General features: G+C 45.4%; 1 protein-coding gene across 1 annotated transcript in view; it reads right to left on the minus strand.

Annotated features, from left to right (window-relative positions):
- CTPS1 (CTP synthase 1) overlaps positions 1–19,949 on the minus strand; it is a 30,868-nt gene extending 10,919 nt beyond the window's left edge. The window contains exons 1-9 of the mRNA XM_043878684.1: positions 19,798–19,949; positions 16,098–16,276; positions 14,395–14,565; positions 12,065–12,165; positions 11,171–11,287; positions 8,145–8,228; positions 7,587–7,667; positions 3,816–3,967; positions 2,338–2,470 (exon numbers count right to left, since the gene is read on the minus strand). Coding sequence (XP_043734619.1) covers positions 2,338–2,470; positions 3,816–3,967; positions 7,587–7,667; positions 8,145–8,228; positions 11,171–11,287; positions 12,065–12,165; positions 14,395–14,565; positions 16,098–16,263 — 1,005 coding nt within the window. The 5' untranslated portion in view covers positions 16,264–16,276; positions 19,798–19,949. The remainder of the gene's footprint in view (positions 1–2,337; positions 2,471–3,815; positions 3,968–7,586; positions 7,668–8,144; positions 8,229–11,170; positions 11,288–12,064; positions 12,166–14,394; positions 14,566–16,097; positions 16,277–19,797) is intronic.
- Between the last annotated feature and the right edge of the window lie 412 nt (positions 19,950–20,361).

Consider the following 20,361-nt stretch of genomic DNA (forward strand, 5'->3'; position numbering starts at 1 on the left):
TACTTGCATGAGTTTTGTCCCATGCAAAGGAGTGACCCCTACCTTGACTAAGATCTAGAAAGTTCCCCATGGTTCCCTCTGCCCCCCTGCAAACAACATCCTTCCTTCCTCCCGCTCCAGGCTCTGTTTTCTGTCACCACTGGTTCTGCCTCCTCTTGAACTTCAGACAAATGGAACTATGCCCTGGGTAGCCTTCCGTTTCTGAGATTCACCGTGGTGTGGTGTATCACCACGGACTTTATTCCTTTTCTACCACTGGGTACTTTTCTACTGTTAGGAATACAGCCCATGATAATGTTTATCCACCAACTCGTCCTGGACATTCGGGCTGTTCCCAGATTTTAGCTGTTATGACTAACTGGTCCGTTTGTATAAAAATACATTCTTTTGGTGGACATGTTTTCACTTCTCTTGAGTAAATATCTAGGAGTGGGATGGCTGGGTCACACAGAAGGCGTGTGTTTACCTTCATGAGAAACCGCCAGACTCTTTTCTCGAGCAACTGCACCAGTTTACACTCCCACGTCCTCACCGACACGCTTAGCCACTTAGGTGGGTGCGTGTTGGTACCTCACTGAGACTTAATTTGCATTTATCTCCCTGACAACTAAAGGCGTTAAGCATCTTTTCATCTATATCACGTGTATCTTCTATGGAAGTGTCTGTTCAAATCTTCTGCCCGCTTTTTTATTACATTGCTCATCTTCCTGCTCCTTCCTGTCTAATACCCTGTGGTGACTTCCCTGAACCCGGGGTCAAAATCCAGGATTTTGATACATTTCATGACCAGGCCCTCGCCAGCCTCTCTCCAGATATCCTCCAATTCACACTTCTATCCACTGAGTTCCCAACCATTCCACACCTCCAAGTCCTTGGATAAATGATATCTGCTCTTGGGAATGCCCTTCCCTGTGGCCTTATCTCTCTTCCTAGACCTGCCCACAGGCCCCTCCTCACACATCTACCAAGGCACGATCTCCCCTCTTCTGCATGCTCCTTTCATACCTGAGACACCTCACTGACTCAGACATCCTTCTCGTCCTCCACAATCTAACACATGATTGGCACAGGCTACCTCCAAGGGGATAAAATGAATCAATGACTGAAAAAACTAGTGAAAAAATAAGGCAAGGCAAGCTAAGGAGATCCCACAATTCTTAAAGCACAGAGAACAGCTCCTCCTCTAGGAACCTGCCCACCAGCTCAAAGCAGCTTCATTTTCATCCTGGGAAACCCGTGGAAAGCAGGAGGCCAACCCCAGTGCCAAGGGCGAGGTCAGCTGCCCAGGGCCGTCAGCTCTGTGCCTAGTCAACCCCTCAGCACTGAGCTCCAACTCCACTTCTCATTTCTGACCCCTCCTGAAAAGCTCTATGTGGGAGATACTTTGCTGGTGAAAAAAAATGCGTAAGGGGACAAGTGGAAGGTTTTCAGGAAGAGCTAACCCATATAGCACTTCCTCTACTCCAAACACAGTTCCAAGCACGTCACATGAACTCACTCAGTTCTTATAAAAAGAACTCTTATAAACAGGTACCATCACTAATTCTTTTCAAAGATGGGGAAATCAGGACTTCCCTGGTGGTCCAGTGGTTAAGAATCCAGCTTGCCATTCAGGGGACACAGGTTCAATCCCTGGTCAGGGAACTAACGTCCCACATGCCTCGGAGCAACTAAGCCTGCACACCCCAAACAGAAAGTCTGTGCACCATAAGGAGAATCCTGTGTGATGCAACTAAGACCCAATGCAGCCAGATAAATACAAAAATAAATATTTTTAAAAATTAAATAAATAAATAAAGATGGCAAAACTGAGGCCCAAAGAGAGCTAAGTAACCTGCCCAGGGTCACACCGACTCTGCAGCTTTGCCGCTAGGCTCTGGAAGCCCTGCCCTGATCCTTGACACTCCACCGCCTCCAGCAGATGGGCAGGGGCTGTGCCCAGACATGCTAGCAGCTCAGCTTCTGCCCGGCTTGTCCCAGAGAACACAGTGAGCACTGTTCACCAGGCACTGCCCGTGTTCCAGGCACCAGCTGGGTGAGTGGAGACAAGTTATGAGAAACCTCCCGGGTGGACACTGGACAGGTGCCAGCAACTATGCCACATGCTTGGCCACTGGGACTCCTCACCGCTGGAGTCACCTGATGTTCAGATCCAAGTGTCCACTCTCTTGGCTTCTACTCTGACCACATCTCCCCATATTTCCTAAAAATGCTCTACTGATCTCTCCCAGCCAGGAGTCAACCACAGATCTTTTCTATTTCTAAAAAGATATTCTGAGCTCCAAAAATACAAAGCAGGTGTGCATGCCACAGCACACACCTGTGTCCCCCACTCACCTTGATCTCCAGTTTGTGGTTGATGGCCAGTGCAGAATGCTCCAGAGCTTTTATGACAGAAGCGTACGAGTCTGAGAACTTGGTGTATTTTCCCACGAGGGCAATAGAGCAGGTCTCCAGCAAGCGATCATACCTATCACACAAAGGTCAGGAAACATCAAGTTACTCAGGACATACATACCCCCATGAGATAAAAATCACTATTTAAAGAGAAAAAAAAAAAAAAAGCAAGTCTGAGAAAAATATGACAGGAGCGACTACTGTCTGAGTTCTATGTACAGAACAGTAAAGACAAAGCAAGTTTCAGATCAACATGGCAGGCTTTGTAAAGAAAGTAGGATTTTGGAACCCGCTACCAAGAGATGGCTTCAAAAATCTACTCCAAAATTAACAAACACAGATAATTCACAACGGTTAATGGGGAATAGTCCAATTATGGGCATCCACACAACAGTCCATACTCATTAACGTTTTTCATTATAAAGTATCATTAGTAACACAAAAATGCTTACAATATTTTATGAATGATCATTAAACTGTCCTATTTTTGTGGCCACATAATGATACACAAGCAAATGGACAAAGACTGGAAGGGAAAAATGTCAAAATGAAAATGAGGATGGCTGAGCCATGGCATGCGTGCTCCCTCCTCACGTGCTGATTAGTGCTGTCTGGGTGACTCTGCACACCCAGGGCTCGGAGGCGCTGGGCCAAGGCCCATCTTGTGCTGTGTAAGCCTCTCAAAGTGAGGGGTAGACAGGGTGGGCCAGTTCTCAAACTGATGAGCTGTGACAGTAGCAGTAAGAATAGACTGGACAGGACCTTCTGCCCACGGAGTGACCCACCGCTGGAGGTAGGAGGTTCTTAAAATAATGTTTCAACCCCCTGCCTTCCTGTTTTTAGTTTGATTCAGATCTTGAGCAACATCATGCAATTGTATTTATTTGTGATGACAGACGCCCAGCTAAAGCTTTTCTTCTGCCTGATAATCTCACTGGCAGCTGAATGATTTGAAAAATCCTTTTCCTCTGACACAGAAAATAAGAATCCAAATTCAGTGACAAAAAGAAAGGAAGAAAGAAAAGACTGGACATCCTTGCTGATCCTTTTGTGGTGTGGGGTGGGCACGTTCCCACAGTTCAGGTACCTGGGAGCACCCAGGAGTGCTCCAGCCATGTTCAGCCATCCGTGTGGGCCTCAAGTACCACTGCTTGCCCACAACCACAAGGAAGCCTGTTTGCACGGGAGACAAGGGAGACAACTGTGTCATCTGTGACCTAACCCAGCTCTACCAGGACTTCCTCATTCATGATGCAGCTACGTGAGGGCTGGCTAAGATCCTTTCTTCACAGCCCTTACCATGAAGGCCTTTCCAATGTGAGCTGATACCACATAAGAAAGAGCTGAATTTCGTGAGCTTCCACCAAAAAAAAGGAAAAATAAGGCTGAGACCCCCAGGGCCTTATTAAGAAGCAAACCTGTCGGCCATCTCTTTCCACTTCATCAGCATTTTTCGTGGCTGCCTCTCAATAGGAAGGTCAAGTCTCCGGAGGAAATAATCTACAACCCCCTGCTCCTCTAACAACAAGGGGACTCGGTAGATGGACGAGACATCGTGGACACAGATCACCTGTTTAAAAGTGAGAAAAGTTAGTTCATGAAAAGGAACAAAAACTAACCGTGCTAACAGCCTCCTACCAGGTATTATGACCTTGGGAAAATAACTGTTCTAAATTTGAAAAACAGAGAAAAGGTCAACTTTCTAAAAAATATAAATTAAGAAGAACAGATAGTGGCTAATCTCCTATGAACATAGGTGCAAAAGTCCTCAAGAATTCATAAACAAAACCACAAATTAGTTTTTAAAAAAAATCATGTCCAAGTAGCAAATGTCCCAAGAACAATGGTTCTAAAAATTGGCTTTCGTTGGAATCACTCCCAAGTGAGCTTTTAAAAAGTCAAAGGCCCATGCAGCACCACACACCACTTAAATTTAACAGTAGAATTCACTACAGGAATAAATTAAAAGGTGGGGGGGAAGATCACCTTGGTGGATGAGAATTTAATACAAATTCATAATAAAAATTCTTAGTAAATTGGGGAAAATATGAAAATATAAAAAACCCACAGTCAATACCATTTGGCTTGATATTTAATATTAATGTCATTTAATACATAAAGTCTGAAACAGGCAAACCTGGCCACTATTATTATTTCTATTCAATATATTAGAGATATTAGACATTTCAATTAGATAAGAAAAAATGTATATGAGTTGGAAAATAAGAAACAATTGCCACTAATTGGATATAATATTATTGCTTATTCATAAAAACCAAGGGAACTTACAGGCAAAGAATCAGAATAAGTTTAGTAAGGTTGCTAAGCTTGAGATCAACGGGCAAAACTCAACAGGGTTTCCTACGTGTGTGTGTGTGTTAGCCACTCAGTCGTGTCAGACTCTGTGACCCCACGGGGCTGCAGCCCGCCAGGCTCCTCTGTCCACGGAATTCCCCAGGCAAGGATACTGGAGTGGGTAGCCATCCCCTTCTCCAGGGGATCTTCCTGACCCAGGGATCAAACCCAGATCTCCTGCACTGCAGGTGGATTCTTAACCATCTGAGCCACCAGAAAAGTCCCCTACATAGGTCATATCTAATCAAGAAATAAAATTTTTTTAAAAATATGTCATTCACATAGTAAAAAAATTATGAATACCTATAAATAAATCTAAAACACAATTCATAAAGATAAAAAGTCTATATATCACCTTCACAAAGAAAACTAGATTACTGAAAGATAGTTCTTTCAACAAATGGAGCTGCAACAGCTAGACAGCTCCATGCAAATTTTATTGCAGTTATCATCCATAAAAATTAACTTAAAATGAATCCTAGACCTACGTACGTCTTAAGTCCTAAAATTATACAACTTCTAGAAAACACAGAAGAAAATCTTCATGACCTTGATTAAGTAGAGTTCTTAGATATGACACCAAAAGTACCATCTATAAAGAAAAACATTGATAAACAGGGAGTTCATCAAAAATGTAAAAGCTTTTATGCTCCCAAAGACACTATTAAGAAAATGAAAAGACATATACCTGAAACTAACATGACACTATAAATCAATTATACTTCAATTAAAAAAGGAAAAACAAAACAAAATGAAAAGACAAACCACAAGCCGAGAAAAAAATATGCAAATGATGTATCTGATAAAAGACCTGCACTCAAAATATATAAAGAACTCCTAAAACTCAATAAGAAAATTAAAAGACAGGCAAACTATGTGAAGTTCTAATTTAAATACAGAAACACCTGTCACATTTTTAATAGTGACTAATTTCAGCGAAATTCTGAGACAATGAAGACAGAAGAGGGGGGGAAAAAATGTGTATTTTTAAATTACATGCAACCCTGCCTCCCAGCATTAGCTGTATGATGGAATTTACAGTTCTGCTTCTCAACAGTTATGAATTTTTTTAAAAGTCCCCTATATAAGTTGAAGCTAAAACTCCAATACTTTGGCCACCAGATGTGAAGAGCTGACTCATTGGAAAAGACCCTGATGCTGGGAAAGATTGAGGGCAGGAGAAGGGGATGACAGGATGAGACGGTTGGATGGCATCATTGACTCGATGGACATGGGTTTGGGTGGACTCCGGGAGCTGGTGATGGACAGGGAGGTCTGGCATGCTTCGGTTCATGGGATCACAAAGAGTCGGACACGACTGAGCGATTGAACTGAACTGACATAAGTTGGAACTTTGCTTTACATTTATTTTTGATAAAATGCCATGGTTCAGATGGTAAAGAAACTGCCTGCAATGCAGGAGAGCCAGGTGCAATCCTTAGGTCAGGAAGATCCCCTGAAGAAGGGAATAGCTTACCCACTCCAGTATCCTTGCCTGGAGAATCCCATGGACAGAGGAACCTGGCAGGCTACAGTCCATGGGGTTGCAAAGAGTCGGACATGACAGAGCAACTAACATTTTCAATCTTAATGATAACTTACCCTATTATAGAATTGAATTATCTTCACTTGCAAGAACAGAAATGTAAAAAATAACTGAAGTGCATGAAAAAAGGCTGTTTATATCAACAAAACTATTCTGACGTTCCACGCACTTAGTATGAAACAGAATCCCTCGGATGGAGCTCCTGGCTCCGGCATCAACCCAGGAACGATGATCTCCAGCCTCCGGCTGCCCCCACGCCCTGAAGCACAAGCTGTCACGGAGCTGGAAAGGACCGCTGCCTCTGATGGACAAAGGCTTTCCTCTTGCTTCATTCGCTCTAATGCCAGCACAGTTACTTTCATTTTTTCATATTCACTTTCCATGCCCCTAGAAGTCTTGTGAATGGATTTCTCTTACTTTAACCCCACTGCTTCACTCATTCCTCCCTAGGCCAGCTGGACTCCCCTGATCCTCAAACAACCTAGTAATAGAACAAACCATCCATAACCCGACCGTAAGTTCCTCGACCTCAACTTCCTTCTGCTCTCTGTCAGCCAGACCTGACCAGAGTCACAATCCCAACTCACCACCCCTGGAATTTCCATACCATGCACTTGAGATATATCAGCTTCCACAATGTTGAGTTTCCTGTACCATAGGTAACCGCCATTAGCACGAGTAACAAAAAAAGATCAAAATATGTCTAGAGCCTACAACACCTTAGACAGTAGGCTACAGGAATATAAAGTTGAATAAAGTGATCCTTGCCCTCAAGAAGCTCGGTCTGTGAGGGGAGACGTACACAGACAAAACAAACACACACACACACACACACACACACACACACACGGGAACATATACACATAAACACAATAAGGGGCAATTATGACAGGCTCACCAACAGGACCTGTGAGACACACAGGTCACCCAGAGTTTTGAGGAGGTTGGGAAGGTAAAACTTCTCAGACAATACACTGTCCTAGTTGGGCTCCGAAGGAGGAGGAGGAATAGGAGATTGTCAGGCCTATTTTTGGGGAGGGGAGCACCCACTGGGCATGGCTGGAGCAAACAGTAGGAGGAGTCGGGACAGACAGGACAGGTAAGGGATGGTTGGGGAACCACAGGGATAAGGTGATGGAGAATCACAGAGACCACGGGTGTCAGTTCTTCTAGGGAACAGTCTCCTGTCTCAAATTATGAAATAGCAACAAGCTTCATGAAACTGGTTAAGAGACTAGGCTAATTAGAAGCAAAAAATGATTTATGAGAAGATGAAATTTCTACTTACTTGTTCAGGTTCCACATGGCAGAACATTGATATTTTCTCTTTTACTGACGTGTCAAGAGGATTTGAGCACCTGCACACAACCTAGACATTTGGAGGGAAGGAAGGGGTTACAAAGTTGGGCTTTTCTCCCGATTGAAATTAAAGTAGACACCACATTGTTAAGCTGGGTGAAGATGTCAACTCCTAGCACAATGCACAGAAACTGAAAATGTTACCTGTTTTCAAAACTTCCTAAATCCCAAGTTGGAAAAATGTGAAAGAGTGGTAGGACAAATTGAGAGACAGATTAATGAGCCAACTGGGGTTTTCCTCAACCACTGTTCTCGGGTAGGAGGAAAATGAGAATGAATGATTGGCTGGGAGGAGAAGACACAATCTCATACATGCCACGTACGGAAATCTTTGAAAACCACAACCTAGTTCAAAGCACTAACTCTATTTTGCCACCACTGGCTAACTACACGCAGGCCAAGAAAACAAAGGTTTTAGCTTTCATGAAGGCCAGACCTTAATTAGACAGACAAGATCACACTGAATCCAGATAATCAGGAATCTTACCAGATCTGGGGAAAGCCCAAGCCCTCTGAGTTCCCGAACACTGTTCTGGGTGGGTTTAGTCTTCTGTTCCCCTGTTGAACTTGGCTATTTTACAGAAGGAAAAAAAAAGTTAGTTTCTCTGTGATAAGGGATTTTCAAGTATGACTTTTCTGCCAACTTCTTTTAATACACGAATAGATAATTTCACCATTTACCTGAACTACCATTTAGTTTTTAGACTGTCAAAGTCACATACATATGTTTTACAGTAAAACAGTTATTTAAGGTTTGTCCTAAAAGCAGTGATACCAGTCCTATCTACCCCTTCGCCTTTCCAAACCCTAGAGACAGCCACTCCTCCACTTTTTTCTTTAAATTGGAGTATACATGATTTTTCTAGTGACTCAGCAGTAAAGAATCTGCCTGCCAATGCAGGAATGTGGATCTGATCTCTGGGTCAGAAAGATCCCCTAGAGAAGGGAATGGCTACCCACTCCAGTATTCTTGCCTGAGAAATCCCATGGACAGAGGAGCCTGGCCAGCTACAGCCCATGGGGTCGCAAAGAGTTGGACATGACTTAGCAACTAAAATAACAACAGTTGATTTACAATGTCCTGTTCATTTCAAGTGTACAACAAAGTGACTCATGTATTTTTATATATACATAACTATATACATATATATACATATGTATATGTATACACATCCATACATGTATACTTTTTCAGATTCCTTCCCATTATAATTACACGATATATAATGTAGTTCCCTATGCCATACAGTAGGTCCTTCACCCTTGAATGATCCTCCTACTATCCTTTACACTACTACTTCTTGACATTTTGAAGCATATTCTACTGATTTCCCCTTTGGATCAGGAACCCACTCTTTTCATTTCCCTGCCCCCATTACATGCACCTGCCTTGTGTCTGCAGCCCCCATCCCAGTAGATACTGTACAAACTAAACCATGTGCCATGACTTTTCCAGTGATTTGGCTTCCTTAGTTGGTTTCTTGGTTTTATTTTGTGGATGTGCTGAGTTTTCTATATACTAAATATTTCTCCTCTCACAGATATATTTCTTGGGTATATAATTCTAAGTTAGAAGTCATTTTCCCTGAAAATTTATAAGGAAACAGCTTCATTATCTTTTAGCTTTCAGGACTGCTGTTGAGAACTCTAATGCCACAGTGAGTCTTGATTTTTCTCTTTAGAGATTTTTAGACTTTCTGCCCCATTATTGCAAAATTTCACAACTATGTACCTTGGTGGGGGTTCATTTTTCATTTAATAGGCTGGGCATTAACTAGGCCCTCCAATCTAGAAATTCCTATCTGGAAATTTCCTTGAATTCTTTAGATCAGGAGTCAGAAAAGTTTTCCTATAAAAGGCCAGACAATAAATATTTTAGACTTTGTAGGCCACACACTCTGTCACAACTGCTCAACTCTGATGTTTTAACACAAATGGGCATGGCTGTTCTACTTTCAGAAACAGTAGGTGGGTTGATTCAGCCTGCCTGTTGACCCCTGGTTCACATTACACATGCCTCTCCATTTCTCCTGTTTTTTAAAAACCCCATTATTTGGATCAGCAGTCCTAGACCAACCTCTAAGTTCCTTGCCTTTTCTCTCCTGTTTTCTCTTCTGATCTTCCTGCTCTACTTTATAGGGTATTTCCTTAGCCTTCTCTCTCCTAAATTTTCATTCTTGCTATTTAATTTCTAATTTCCAAGAATTCTTTTCTGTCCTTTGAACGTTCTCTTCTTAATGTATCTGGCTCCATTTAATGGATGCAGTTTATTTCCTCTTAATTCTGAGGATACTAATGAGATGTTGCTTTTTCTTTTTCTGAAGTTTCCTTTTCCTACCCCTGCAGAGCCTCAATTTCCTCTAAGTTAATTTTCTTCTGTTGTTTTAGTCTCTTGCATGCTAGATGCTTTCTCAAAATGCCTTGTGATCACTGGCTGCCAGCTCACTCTAAAAGGTAACTGAAAGTTCTGTGAGTGAGTGGGCTTGTCCACCAGGGTCCTAGCTGTGGGGATCTGACTGGTCTGTTTTCACCGGGGAGCCTCTCAAGGCAGTTTTCTCCTGGGTTAGTCACATACCCTAAGAATCCTACAGTCTCTTATAGACAGTCCCTGCCTGACTATGAAAGTGTGAAAGTGAAGTCGCTCAGTCATGTCCGACTCTTTGCGACCCCATGGACTATACAGTCCATGGAATTCTCCAGGCCAGAATACTGGAGTGGGTAGCCTTTCCCTTCTCCAGGGGATCTTCCCAACCCAGGGATCAAACCCAGGTCTCCCGCACTGCAGGCGGATTCTTTACCAGCTAAGCCACAAGGGAAGCCTGGCTAAATAATCTGCAAACCCAGTAGCAGAAGGCAAGGTGTCTCCACAACATAAAATTACACTGTCCCTAGTGTCTACTCATCCAGAAAAAGCCTACAGTCCTCTGCCAAGGCAAGAGAGGACTGATGCCCAACTGTGCACATTACGTTAGGGAACACCAGAGTCTAAGTGCTTCGGAAATAGCAATTATAATGAGCCCCACCTCACCCCGAGGCGCCCAGGGCTGCCCATTCCCGAGTCTTCAGGGTTCTGCAGGGCAAGCAGGCTTGCTCTCTGCTTTCCCCACTGCCAGCTTAGGATCCAGCTCTCCTAGGTCTGCCCAGCTCGTTTCTACAAGACCATCTGCTTTCTGCCTTCCTGATTTTGTTACTACTGACTCCACTCAGAGGATTCATCTTTGTGAATTTTGTCTTAAAAAGAAATTCCCTTTACTCCAGTTGCCGTATAGTTTCACCTTGTACTAGAGACAAATGGACATGTGCAACCTACTGCCTTCAACTGCAAATTTCCCTAATCAATTTTTCAAATATTTTCCATTTGATCTTTGCAAAAATATGATTATAATAATTTAAAGTTCACAAAGAAGTGTGTATTCCCTGTTTCCTGCACCTCAAATATTTGAAACAGATAAGGAGTGAAAACCATCCTTTTCTCTCTCTTCATCCCCCAAAGTGAAGCTCTAAATGCCTTACCTGCGGCACTAGGCTGACGTGAATGTTACAGAAGTTCTCTCGTTTGACCTTGAACTGGAATTGACGGAAGGCCTCAATAAAGGGCATGCTTTCTATATCTCCTACTGTCCCACCGAGCTAGAATAAGAGAGTTAATTTAGAGGTGAAGCACTAAATCTTCTTGTGGTTTAGTTTCCTAACAATTGCACTGTGTCATCTCAATTATCGCTAACAATGTAATACAGATGCCCTGGATCCAACAAACGTCAGTTAACAAGAAGCAGACATGTCTCTGTACTAAAAGATCCCTTTCTGATAGCCTCACCATTCCCCAAGGTTATTACGGATCTTTCCACATCATGGCAAGGAAAAGGTCAGGTAAAAGATGCCCTAGGGAATTTTATTTGTCTGAAGAGTCACAAAGCAAAGAACCTGAGATCTTACTACTTAGCCATAAATAACTTCTGTGTTATAATAAAAACCAGTTATAAACAAACTGCTGGAGTCTCTTGTTTTCACAGGAACACTGAGGTCTAACAGCTGGGATCAGCAAAGCAGGAACACAGAAGCTGGACCCACAGGAGGCTCGGGAAGAAACATTCCCGCCACTGCAGACAGAAGGTCGGACCACCCGATTCTCTCGAGAGACAAAGGAAAGGGTGTCATACCGCTCTCATTGTACAAGCCATATTCAGCACGTGTATAAATGCTGGAAAAGGAGAAGGCGTGAGCCAAGTATCACTTTTGATGGTGGGGCCACTCCACACGACGGTGATGTCGCGCTCACCCGCCATGCTGCCCCTGCGAGGGTCAAGGGCTTCACTGGCAACTGGCTTATCGGTAGCTGGTGGCTGACTAAAGAGGAGAAAATGCACACCCAGTCACATGCATGGGTACCACAGAGACTCAACAAACCTCAATAACACACACTTGAGGTTCCAGACCATCTTCGTCCACAGGTATTAAGGCCTGTCTCATTACCCACTCCTGGATGGCATCTGTGATGTGCGGGACCACTGAGGGAGAGAAAAGACCTCCGTGACTTGCACGTCCCACTGGCATTAACTGAGGCAAACATTCTCTTTGTGACAACAAACCGCAGAGCAGCAGCGGGGTATAACAGTATCTCTGAGACCCCTCTTGAATGCCCTTAACAAATCCCACTCCCCCGGCCTCCCTTCCAGATTTCCCAGTTGTGAATGGAAGCCCTGCAGGAAGAGCAGGACCTCGAGGGGCAACCTGAGCCACCGGGAGCGGCGGCCCCAGTGCAGAACCTACCCTGGCTCCCCAACCTCTGCGCGGCTACTGCCCCTACTGCTTATGGCTGGGGACGCACATCACACACACCCTTTTCCGAGGACAAGAAAGCCCCAGGACCTGGTTCCATTTCGTTTCCGGTTTACCGAAGGGTAGACAACCTGCTGCAGAGACAGGACAGCGCAACAGGGTGGCTGGGGACCCAGCATCTGGGGCCAGAATGTCTGGATTCAAATCTCAGGTCCTCCACTCATTAGGTGTGGATCTTTGGGCAACATTACCTAACTATTCCTAAGTCCAATCTCCCTATCTGTGAACTGGAGGTAAGGGTTTCTCCTTCCTAAGGTCGTGGAAATGTCACCAGAGCGCCCTGGGGAGCTGATAAGCAGACAGTGTTCACCCTCACCAGCCACAGCTCGGCACTTTTCAAATCACAGTCCTGGGGCTCAGGAGGCCAGTTCCAACAGAGCAGAGATTACTGTTTAACCCACTATGTATATAACCCGCAGCGCCTCCAGCACAGGATATGACGTAGTCCGCTCACAGCAGCCAGAGTGATCTTTTAAAAATACAACTCAGAGTTCATCTCTCCCAGGCTTAAACTCTTGAACAGCCTTCCAGACTCTGCATAAAAGGTGACCTCCATGCCACGGCCCTTCGGGAGGCCCCGTGGAACCTGGGTGCAACCCACCTCTCCCCTGTACCTTGGTCTTGTGCAGAAAGCCTCCCTCCTGGTACCCGACCCGGGCCCGCTGCCACCCGGGGTCTCTGTGTGTGCTGAGCCCCCTCCTTCCCTTCCCAGGACTAGCTTCTCAGCTCACAAGCCCCCTCCTTGGAGGCTTTTCCTGACCACCAGTCCTGACCCCTTTCCCCACCACTCTCTCCTCATTCTATTTAGTTCCCTCTTAACTCCTACCAGACATTTCACTTCATCTGTTTGTTTTTTCCTCTCGCATGTAACACTGTGTAACCTCCATGAGGACAATGGCCTCCCTGGTCTTGTTCACCATTTACTCCCAGCACCAGGGAGCGATTGACCGTATTGAGCAATGAATAAATCACTGACGAGTGAATAAATGAATGAAAACATCAGGGGCCTAGAACAGCAAACTGTATGATAAAGATCACTGCAGCTCCTAATCAATCCTGTCCTGTGTGTTGGGAACTCAAGAGACATACTCCACTGACTCAGCTCCTTTGATTCTGCCAACAGCCTAGATAGGTAGGCACTGTTATTAACCTCATTTCACAGAGAAGGAAGTTAGACTTCAAAGAGCGGAAGTGATCTGCCAGGGCTCACAAAGCTGGTAAGTGGGAGAGCTAAGACCTACACATGGCCCCCCAGCCCAGAATCCGGCCAGGGTGGCCCCAGGGCAGAGCCAGCTGTTAGTGTGACCCTCCGTTTGCAGTCCAGCAAAGTCCAAAGTCCAAAGCAGATTTACTCTCACGACTCAGATGAGAGTCACTCTTCAACAACCCCCCAAATTTGGATTTATGCCATTATAGCAGACCAGTGGTTTTCCAACCCCACCTTTTAAAAAGAAGCACGAGTCTCAAATGATCGGTGTGCAAAATCCACACACAGCAAAGGCTGTACTGGTGAATGCTCAGACTCCCTCCAGCCCATGACCAGCCCAAAGGCCGATGGACACGATGGGAGTCCTTTCCCTTCTCACTGTCTATACACAGAACATTCCAGATGCACAGCACACACTGCCTGGCTTATTGCCCTCATCACTTCACACTCATCACTGTGCAAAAACAACAGCTCTCTCACTCAAATCATGCAGCTGGACTGTCAGCCTCAATGCCATTCATAGAGAGGAAGGAGCCCACTCGAAAAATAACTTGAATTTTCAACTGAAAATATATTTCAATCACAATAGTTGATGCTTTCATGCTGAAATTGCATAAAAGGTACATTTTTATACACAAAAGAAATTAAACTGGCTAAGATTTTTAAACATTGAAGGCAAACCCAGTATTACCTTGGACGGTTTTCCCCAGATAATCTCCTTTGCGTTCCTTGTTAATGACGTACTGATAGATCTTGCCAGTGGTCAGATTATTGTCCTTGGTGAGGCGGATATCAAGGAAACGTTCATAGTTACCCAGGTCAAGGTCTACTTCCCCACCATCATCTAGCACAAAAACCTCACCTGCAGTGAACAGTGAAAACGGTTAGGACGCGTGAAAGATAGATACACCACGGCACGACTTGATTCCCCAAATATAAACACCTGAACAGAACAATGTTTGCATTAACTTGACAGAAGCAGGGACATTTATTTTAGAAAAGTAAATATAACATGAAAGAAAAATCACCCACCATTCTGCAAAAGATTAACTCAATACTTCCAGTCTACCTCCAAACCCATTCTGAATCAGAAGAGTCTGCTGTAAAACAGCATGGAATGAACAGAAGGAAACCACAGCCATGCAAGACACAGGGGACTTTATATGGTATGGCATCCACTGCCCAAAGAAAAAGAACTTTCGACAAAGTCGCCTACTTGAGCAGAGAAAGGTTTAAATGTGATAAAAGTAGGATTTGATCCAAAAAGTTAAACATAGTCTAGTCATGCTGATTATAAAAACTGACTTCTGGGCCATGTTTTAGTCCAAAAGAAAAGTGCAAAATTGCTCAAGTTTCCTCCTATTCTTTTGTTTAAGATGCATGCCTTGAAATGCCATTACAATTTGTGCCCTAAATGGGGCCTTCCAACCATCACAATGGAGACAAGCTCAAATATAGGAAAAGTAAAAATTGGCCTTGCTTTTCCCTCATCCTCTGCTCTCAAGAATTCTGAAATATTGCTTCAATTTTTCCATCTTTTCCTGACACAAAGATTTTGCTCTGATGACACTCATAATTTTTACCTCTTATTACAAAGTAGGAGTATGAAAACAATTTAAAAACTGAAGTTTTTTTAAACATGTCTTAACAGTACATCTACCCCCAATTTCAAGTAATTACTCTCTTACATAATTCAGACAGTTATCACACAGTTGGTAGGTAACCAGCAATAGCAAAGAAGTAAAGTGCTATATTCCTATCTTAATGGTTTTGACTTTTCACTCACTTTAAAAGATGCTTGCTTTTATTATCCAAACTCTGTAAGCAAAACAGAATGTCAAGCATAGAGATCACCTAAATTCAACATCTATCTGTGGCCAGAATCCCTACAAAGCAGTCCTTCGGCCTCTGAACATCTCAACCAAAGGGAACACACAAATTCTGAAGTTGTCACCCCATTCTTGGAGAGCATTTGCTATTAGTAAGATTGTATATTGGGCCAAAATCCATGTTCTTAAAACTTCTATCCAGCCATCCTATTCCTAAAGATTGGAGCCACAGAGAATAAACACAATCCCTCTTCTCAAATATTTGAAAAGTTACCATGTCACCAGATATCATTTTCCAAGAGAAAAGACAAATTTTCATTCAGCACCTAAAATATCATCTCTATCAAAGAAACCACAAAACTCTAATAACTCCATTGCCCCTTAAGATTTCTGCTTCCTCTATGTCAGGGTAAGAAAACCATCACTCTGCTCTGCCAAGGACTCTTCTCAGGAGGCAGGAAATGGAGGTCATGCGAAGCAAAACACACACAATTTCCAAGAACTGACATTTTCTTTCACATATTACATAATTATTATTTTTAAAAAAGAAATGCATTCTGCTTACCATGCTCATAAGGAGAGAATGTGCCTGCATCAATGTTAATATACGGGTCAATTTTAATGGAGGTCACATGTAAACCACATGATTTAAGTATCGTGCCCACGCTGCTGGCGATGATTCCTTTTCCAATTCCTGATATGACACCGCCAGTAACGAGAATGTACTTCATTTTACTTGTTGACCTGAGAGAAAGAAAAAAACATACCTCAATAAATCAAACTGATGTGGGTTGAAATGCCAGCTCTGCCACTTACTAGCTAAGAAGCCTCTAGGAGTCTCAGTTTCCCTATCTGTTGTGTGACTTTGGAATATCGTTATGTGGGATTCCAACAAATGTTTCTTGGATCACTGGATGGCTTTAGTCAAATATGACTTGGAAAACAATTGCTAATTAAATAATGCCGCTTTTGTTTAAAGTTTTGACAGCTAACAACCTTATTGTTTAGTCGCTAAGTCATGTCCAACTCTTTGCAACCCCATGGACAGTAGCCTGCCAGGCTCCTCTGTCCATGGAATTTCCCGGCAAGAATACTGGAGTGGGTTGCCATTTCCTTCTCCAGGGGATCTTCCTGACCCCAGAGATAGAACCCTCGTCTCCTGCTTGGCAGGCAGATTCTTTACCAAGCTACCTGGGAAGCCCAACAACATTGAGAGCCTATCAAAAAACAAAAAAACAAACAAACCCCAGCTCTGTTGACAGAACACAATGCTCCCAATGCTGGCTGACACTGCCACCAGACACCGGGATGTGCTTCAGGCAGGTGCACGAGGCAGGTGCTTCATTATTTTCCCTTCATGGGGAAAATATTTCAGTATTGGATGAGCACTCTGATCCCCCATGAAAAAGGTAATGAATGTCTTTGGCTAAACTATACTGTATCGCCAAGTAAACACAGTTCATTTAGGTTATAGAAGACAGAAGAAAAGAACTTCAACATTTAAAAGGAGGTGCAGTTAAAACTAAAGGTCTTTGAATTAAAGGTAACTCTCTTCTGAAATTTAACAAGTTCTTCCTTACCAGCAATCTCTTCCAGTTATATCATAAGGAGAGACTGTACATACTGGAGGAAAAGGACATCAGATAATAAACCAGTCTGAAGCACATACTGGGCAGAAGACTCAGAGAGGAAAGAGAAGATTAAATCTTAAGAGCAGGGGTGGCAGGGAACAGAAGAATTAGATTTGGTGAGAGAAAAGGGGGTGGATAGATGCAAGAATTGCAGAGGTGAAAGGTGAGCAGATAAACAGCGACAGGCTCACCAGCAAGAATTCACCACTGGCCCCAGCTTCAGAGGCTCAGAAATATCACTGGGTCAGTCAACCCGAATGTGATCAAAAGGAGAAACACAATCACAAGTAGAAGAGAATGTTTTGGCACAGTCCAGGACATTTTCCTCCTCTGGGAACACTTCCATGTGAAGCCAAATTATAATAAAAATAAGCTAAGAAAGGAACAAGGAAACTGGGGAGTTCTGCTTGAAACATTCCCCTGCCCTGCTGTGTTCCTCCCCAAGGCAGGAATGAGCATACTTGGCAAAGAGATGAGAATGCTCAGAATGTCCTCCCTACTTGGACAGCAAGAAAGACACCCAACCATGTCCTGCTTTCTATTCTGTTGCAGCATTCCCAGAAGCATGCTCCTTGATTTTGTCAAAATGCACACGGGACTCCCCAAAAGGGCTTTATGGACAGACAAATCAGAGAAATGCTGGTTAAGCAGTCAACTGGTTTCTTTAATGCAAGACCCATGGGAGCCCTTAATAAGTCAATGTGCACTGTGATTTCCCAAAGGGATATACAGTCTGCAGTTTCTCCAAACTTGTTTGACCCCAAGTCCCTAGTATTTGAGAGACACCCTGCTCTCACTTCACACCTGAACAGTGTCTTACTGACATGTGAGTATCTAGACCTGGCTATATTTTAGAGCTGTCCTAGCCAGGCTATAGTCTAGCCTCACTGATTAAATTTTTGATGTTCCTAGAAATTCCTCAACCATTCTGAGTGGTACAGAGTGGATTACTTCTAGAGAAGACTCATCTCATCCATTTGCATTTAATTGGCCTTGATTTCACTCAGAGAGGATAACACCTCTCTTTAGGGGAGATTCCTGTAGCCCCCCACAGTGCCTGGCAATAAACATTCCAATGTACTCAGTGACCAGGCAGGAGATGCTGATGGGAGATACTGTCAGCATAGTCATTCCCATGGATGGCCTACCCAATAGCTAAGTGCTACTATGCTAGACACTCTAGGGACCACAAAAATTACTCCGATTTGGGCCCACAGCTCAAGTTGCAGTCCAGTTGAGAGACAGAACCATTTACAAATAAATGAGTAATCTGGTGATGGCGAGTAGCAGAGGGATGATATGTGACAGGTATAAATGGGGAAGAAGACAGAGCAGAAAGCTTTCAGTGGCAAGACGAGGGTAAGTACCATGGACATCAGAAAAAGGTGGAAGCAGCGAAGAGAAGATCCAGACACCTCCTGTTATGTGGACCTGACAACGGCTTTGAAGGACAGGGAACAGAGTGGAAAGGAAGGTGAGAGCTATCTACAGAACACAGACGCAGGGCCAAGAAAAGAGACTGAGAGTGAGGGGGGTCTGGGGATGGCGGGAAATAAATTGCAAATTTAGGCAAGGGCCTAAGCCATGTGGCAACTTTGAGTGCTCAATGTGAGCTTCAGTCGGAAGGTGAGGAGACTCGGGAAGGTTTTCAAGCACGGAAGTAACATAAATCAAGATGCATCAGAGGAATTCAACAAAGATGAAGCAGCAACAAAGATGTTGTTGGTAAATGCTGAGATCCAGCTGCAGCTCCACCGGTCATGTACTGGGACCTGTCAAGTCATGGAAGCCGCCTGAAGCCCGAGTCCTTACATCTGTTAAACCGGGCTGAGAATCTCCGCATCGCCCGTATCACAGGACTGCTGAGGATTCAAAATTATAATGAGTGTGGACTAAGTGCGCCACGCAAACATATTGAACTTCTTTAAAATGCAACATCTTCATTCTGGGCGGCCGGAAGGTAAGGAGGTGAGGAGGCCAGCTGTGGGGCCGAAGCTTCCAGCAAGGGAGGCCGCCTGGCTCTGCGAGCTCCGAGGCCCCTTCCGCCTGCGGGAGTCCGGGCGTGCCCGAGGGGGCCGCAGCCAGGCCGCCAAGCCCATCCCCCACCGCGGCGGGCCTGTCAGGGGACTTGATCTCCCTCCAGCGAGGCTAAGGCCGTGTCTTGATGCTGGAGGGGCGAGGGCCCGGGCAGTTCGAATGGAACGGCGGCCGCCGGGCTGCTCGGGGCGGGCCGGGCAGAAGGGGGCTCCCGCGCCTCTACGGCCCCCTCCGCCCCGCAAGCCACCCCGGCACCCTGATCAGGCGAGCCAGGCCGCACGGACGAGGGCGCTGCCGGGCCCCGCAGCCCGGGTACCCGCGGGCTTTCCCGCCGCCCCACGCCCCCTACGGCCGCTCTACCCGGCTGCGCCCGGCCACGCGGCCCGGCGCGCGGGAGCCGGCTCCTCGCCGGCCTGGCCACCCGCCCCACTCCCGTTAGGCACGCAGCCCATTGGGCAAGCCGGCGGGCCACCTCGCCCCTGATTGGTGGGAACGATGTCTGTCACCGGCGGTGGGGCAGTCCCGCACCGGGCTCGGCTCCCGCCGCTGATTGCTGCATGGAGAACAGCTCCCGCGGGATCCCCGGAGTCAGCCTACCTGAGGCCGGCTTTAAATCCTGCCGTCGGCTAAGGAGCTAAAAGAGCGACGCTCACACTGAGCCCCGGCAGCCAGTGCACCAGCCCGGCCGCATGCGCCGGGCAGTCTTTCACGGAGGCGGGCTCTAGGCGGTGCGCACGCAGAGGCAGGGGGCGGGGCGGGGGTGCGGGCCCTCCCCCGGGCGGGACCTGGATGCGCGGGGCTGGATACACTCAGGGCCCCGAGTGCGCAGGCGCGGGATGGCACGCTTTCCCACCAGTGCGGCGGATCAGGGATCGTCCTCCCAACGCTGCTGACGCCTGGCAGACGCGAGCTGTTGGGAGACCGGGCAGGTCGTTGCGTTTCTGCCTTGCAGCCTTTGTCACAGCCAGTAGTGCGGGCTTCCCCGCTGGAGGGGGAGAAGACCCTCTTTTTGATTCACACTTGGCACATCCCATCGCCTGGCTCCAGCCCCCCACTCTCCAACAGCCTTCTAGAGGAGACGAGATCATCACACGGTGTCCCTGAACCGTCTGACCTTGTGGTCAAGATGGTGTAACCCCAACCCATCTCCCCTGCGGCGCC

This window comes from Cervus elaphus, chromosome 20, assembly GCF_910594005.1.
Source record: "Cervus elaphus chromosome 20, mCerEla1.1, whole genome shotgun sequence".
Classification (NCBI taxonomy): Eukaryota; Metazoa; Chordata; class Mammalia; order Artiodactyla; family Cervidae; genus Cervus; species Cervus elaphus.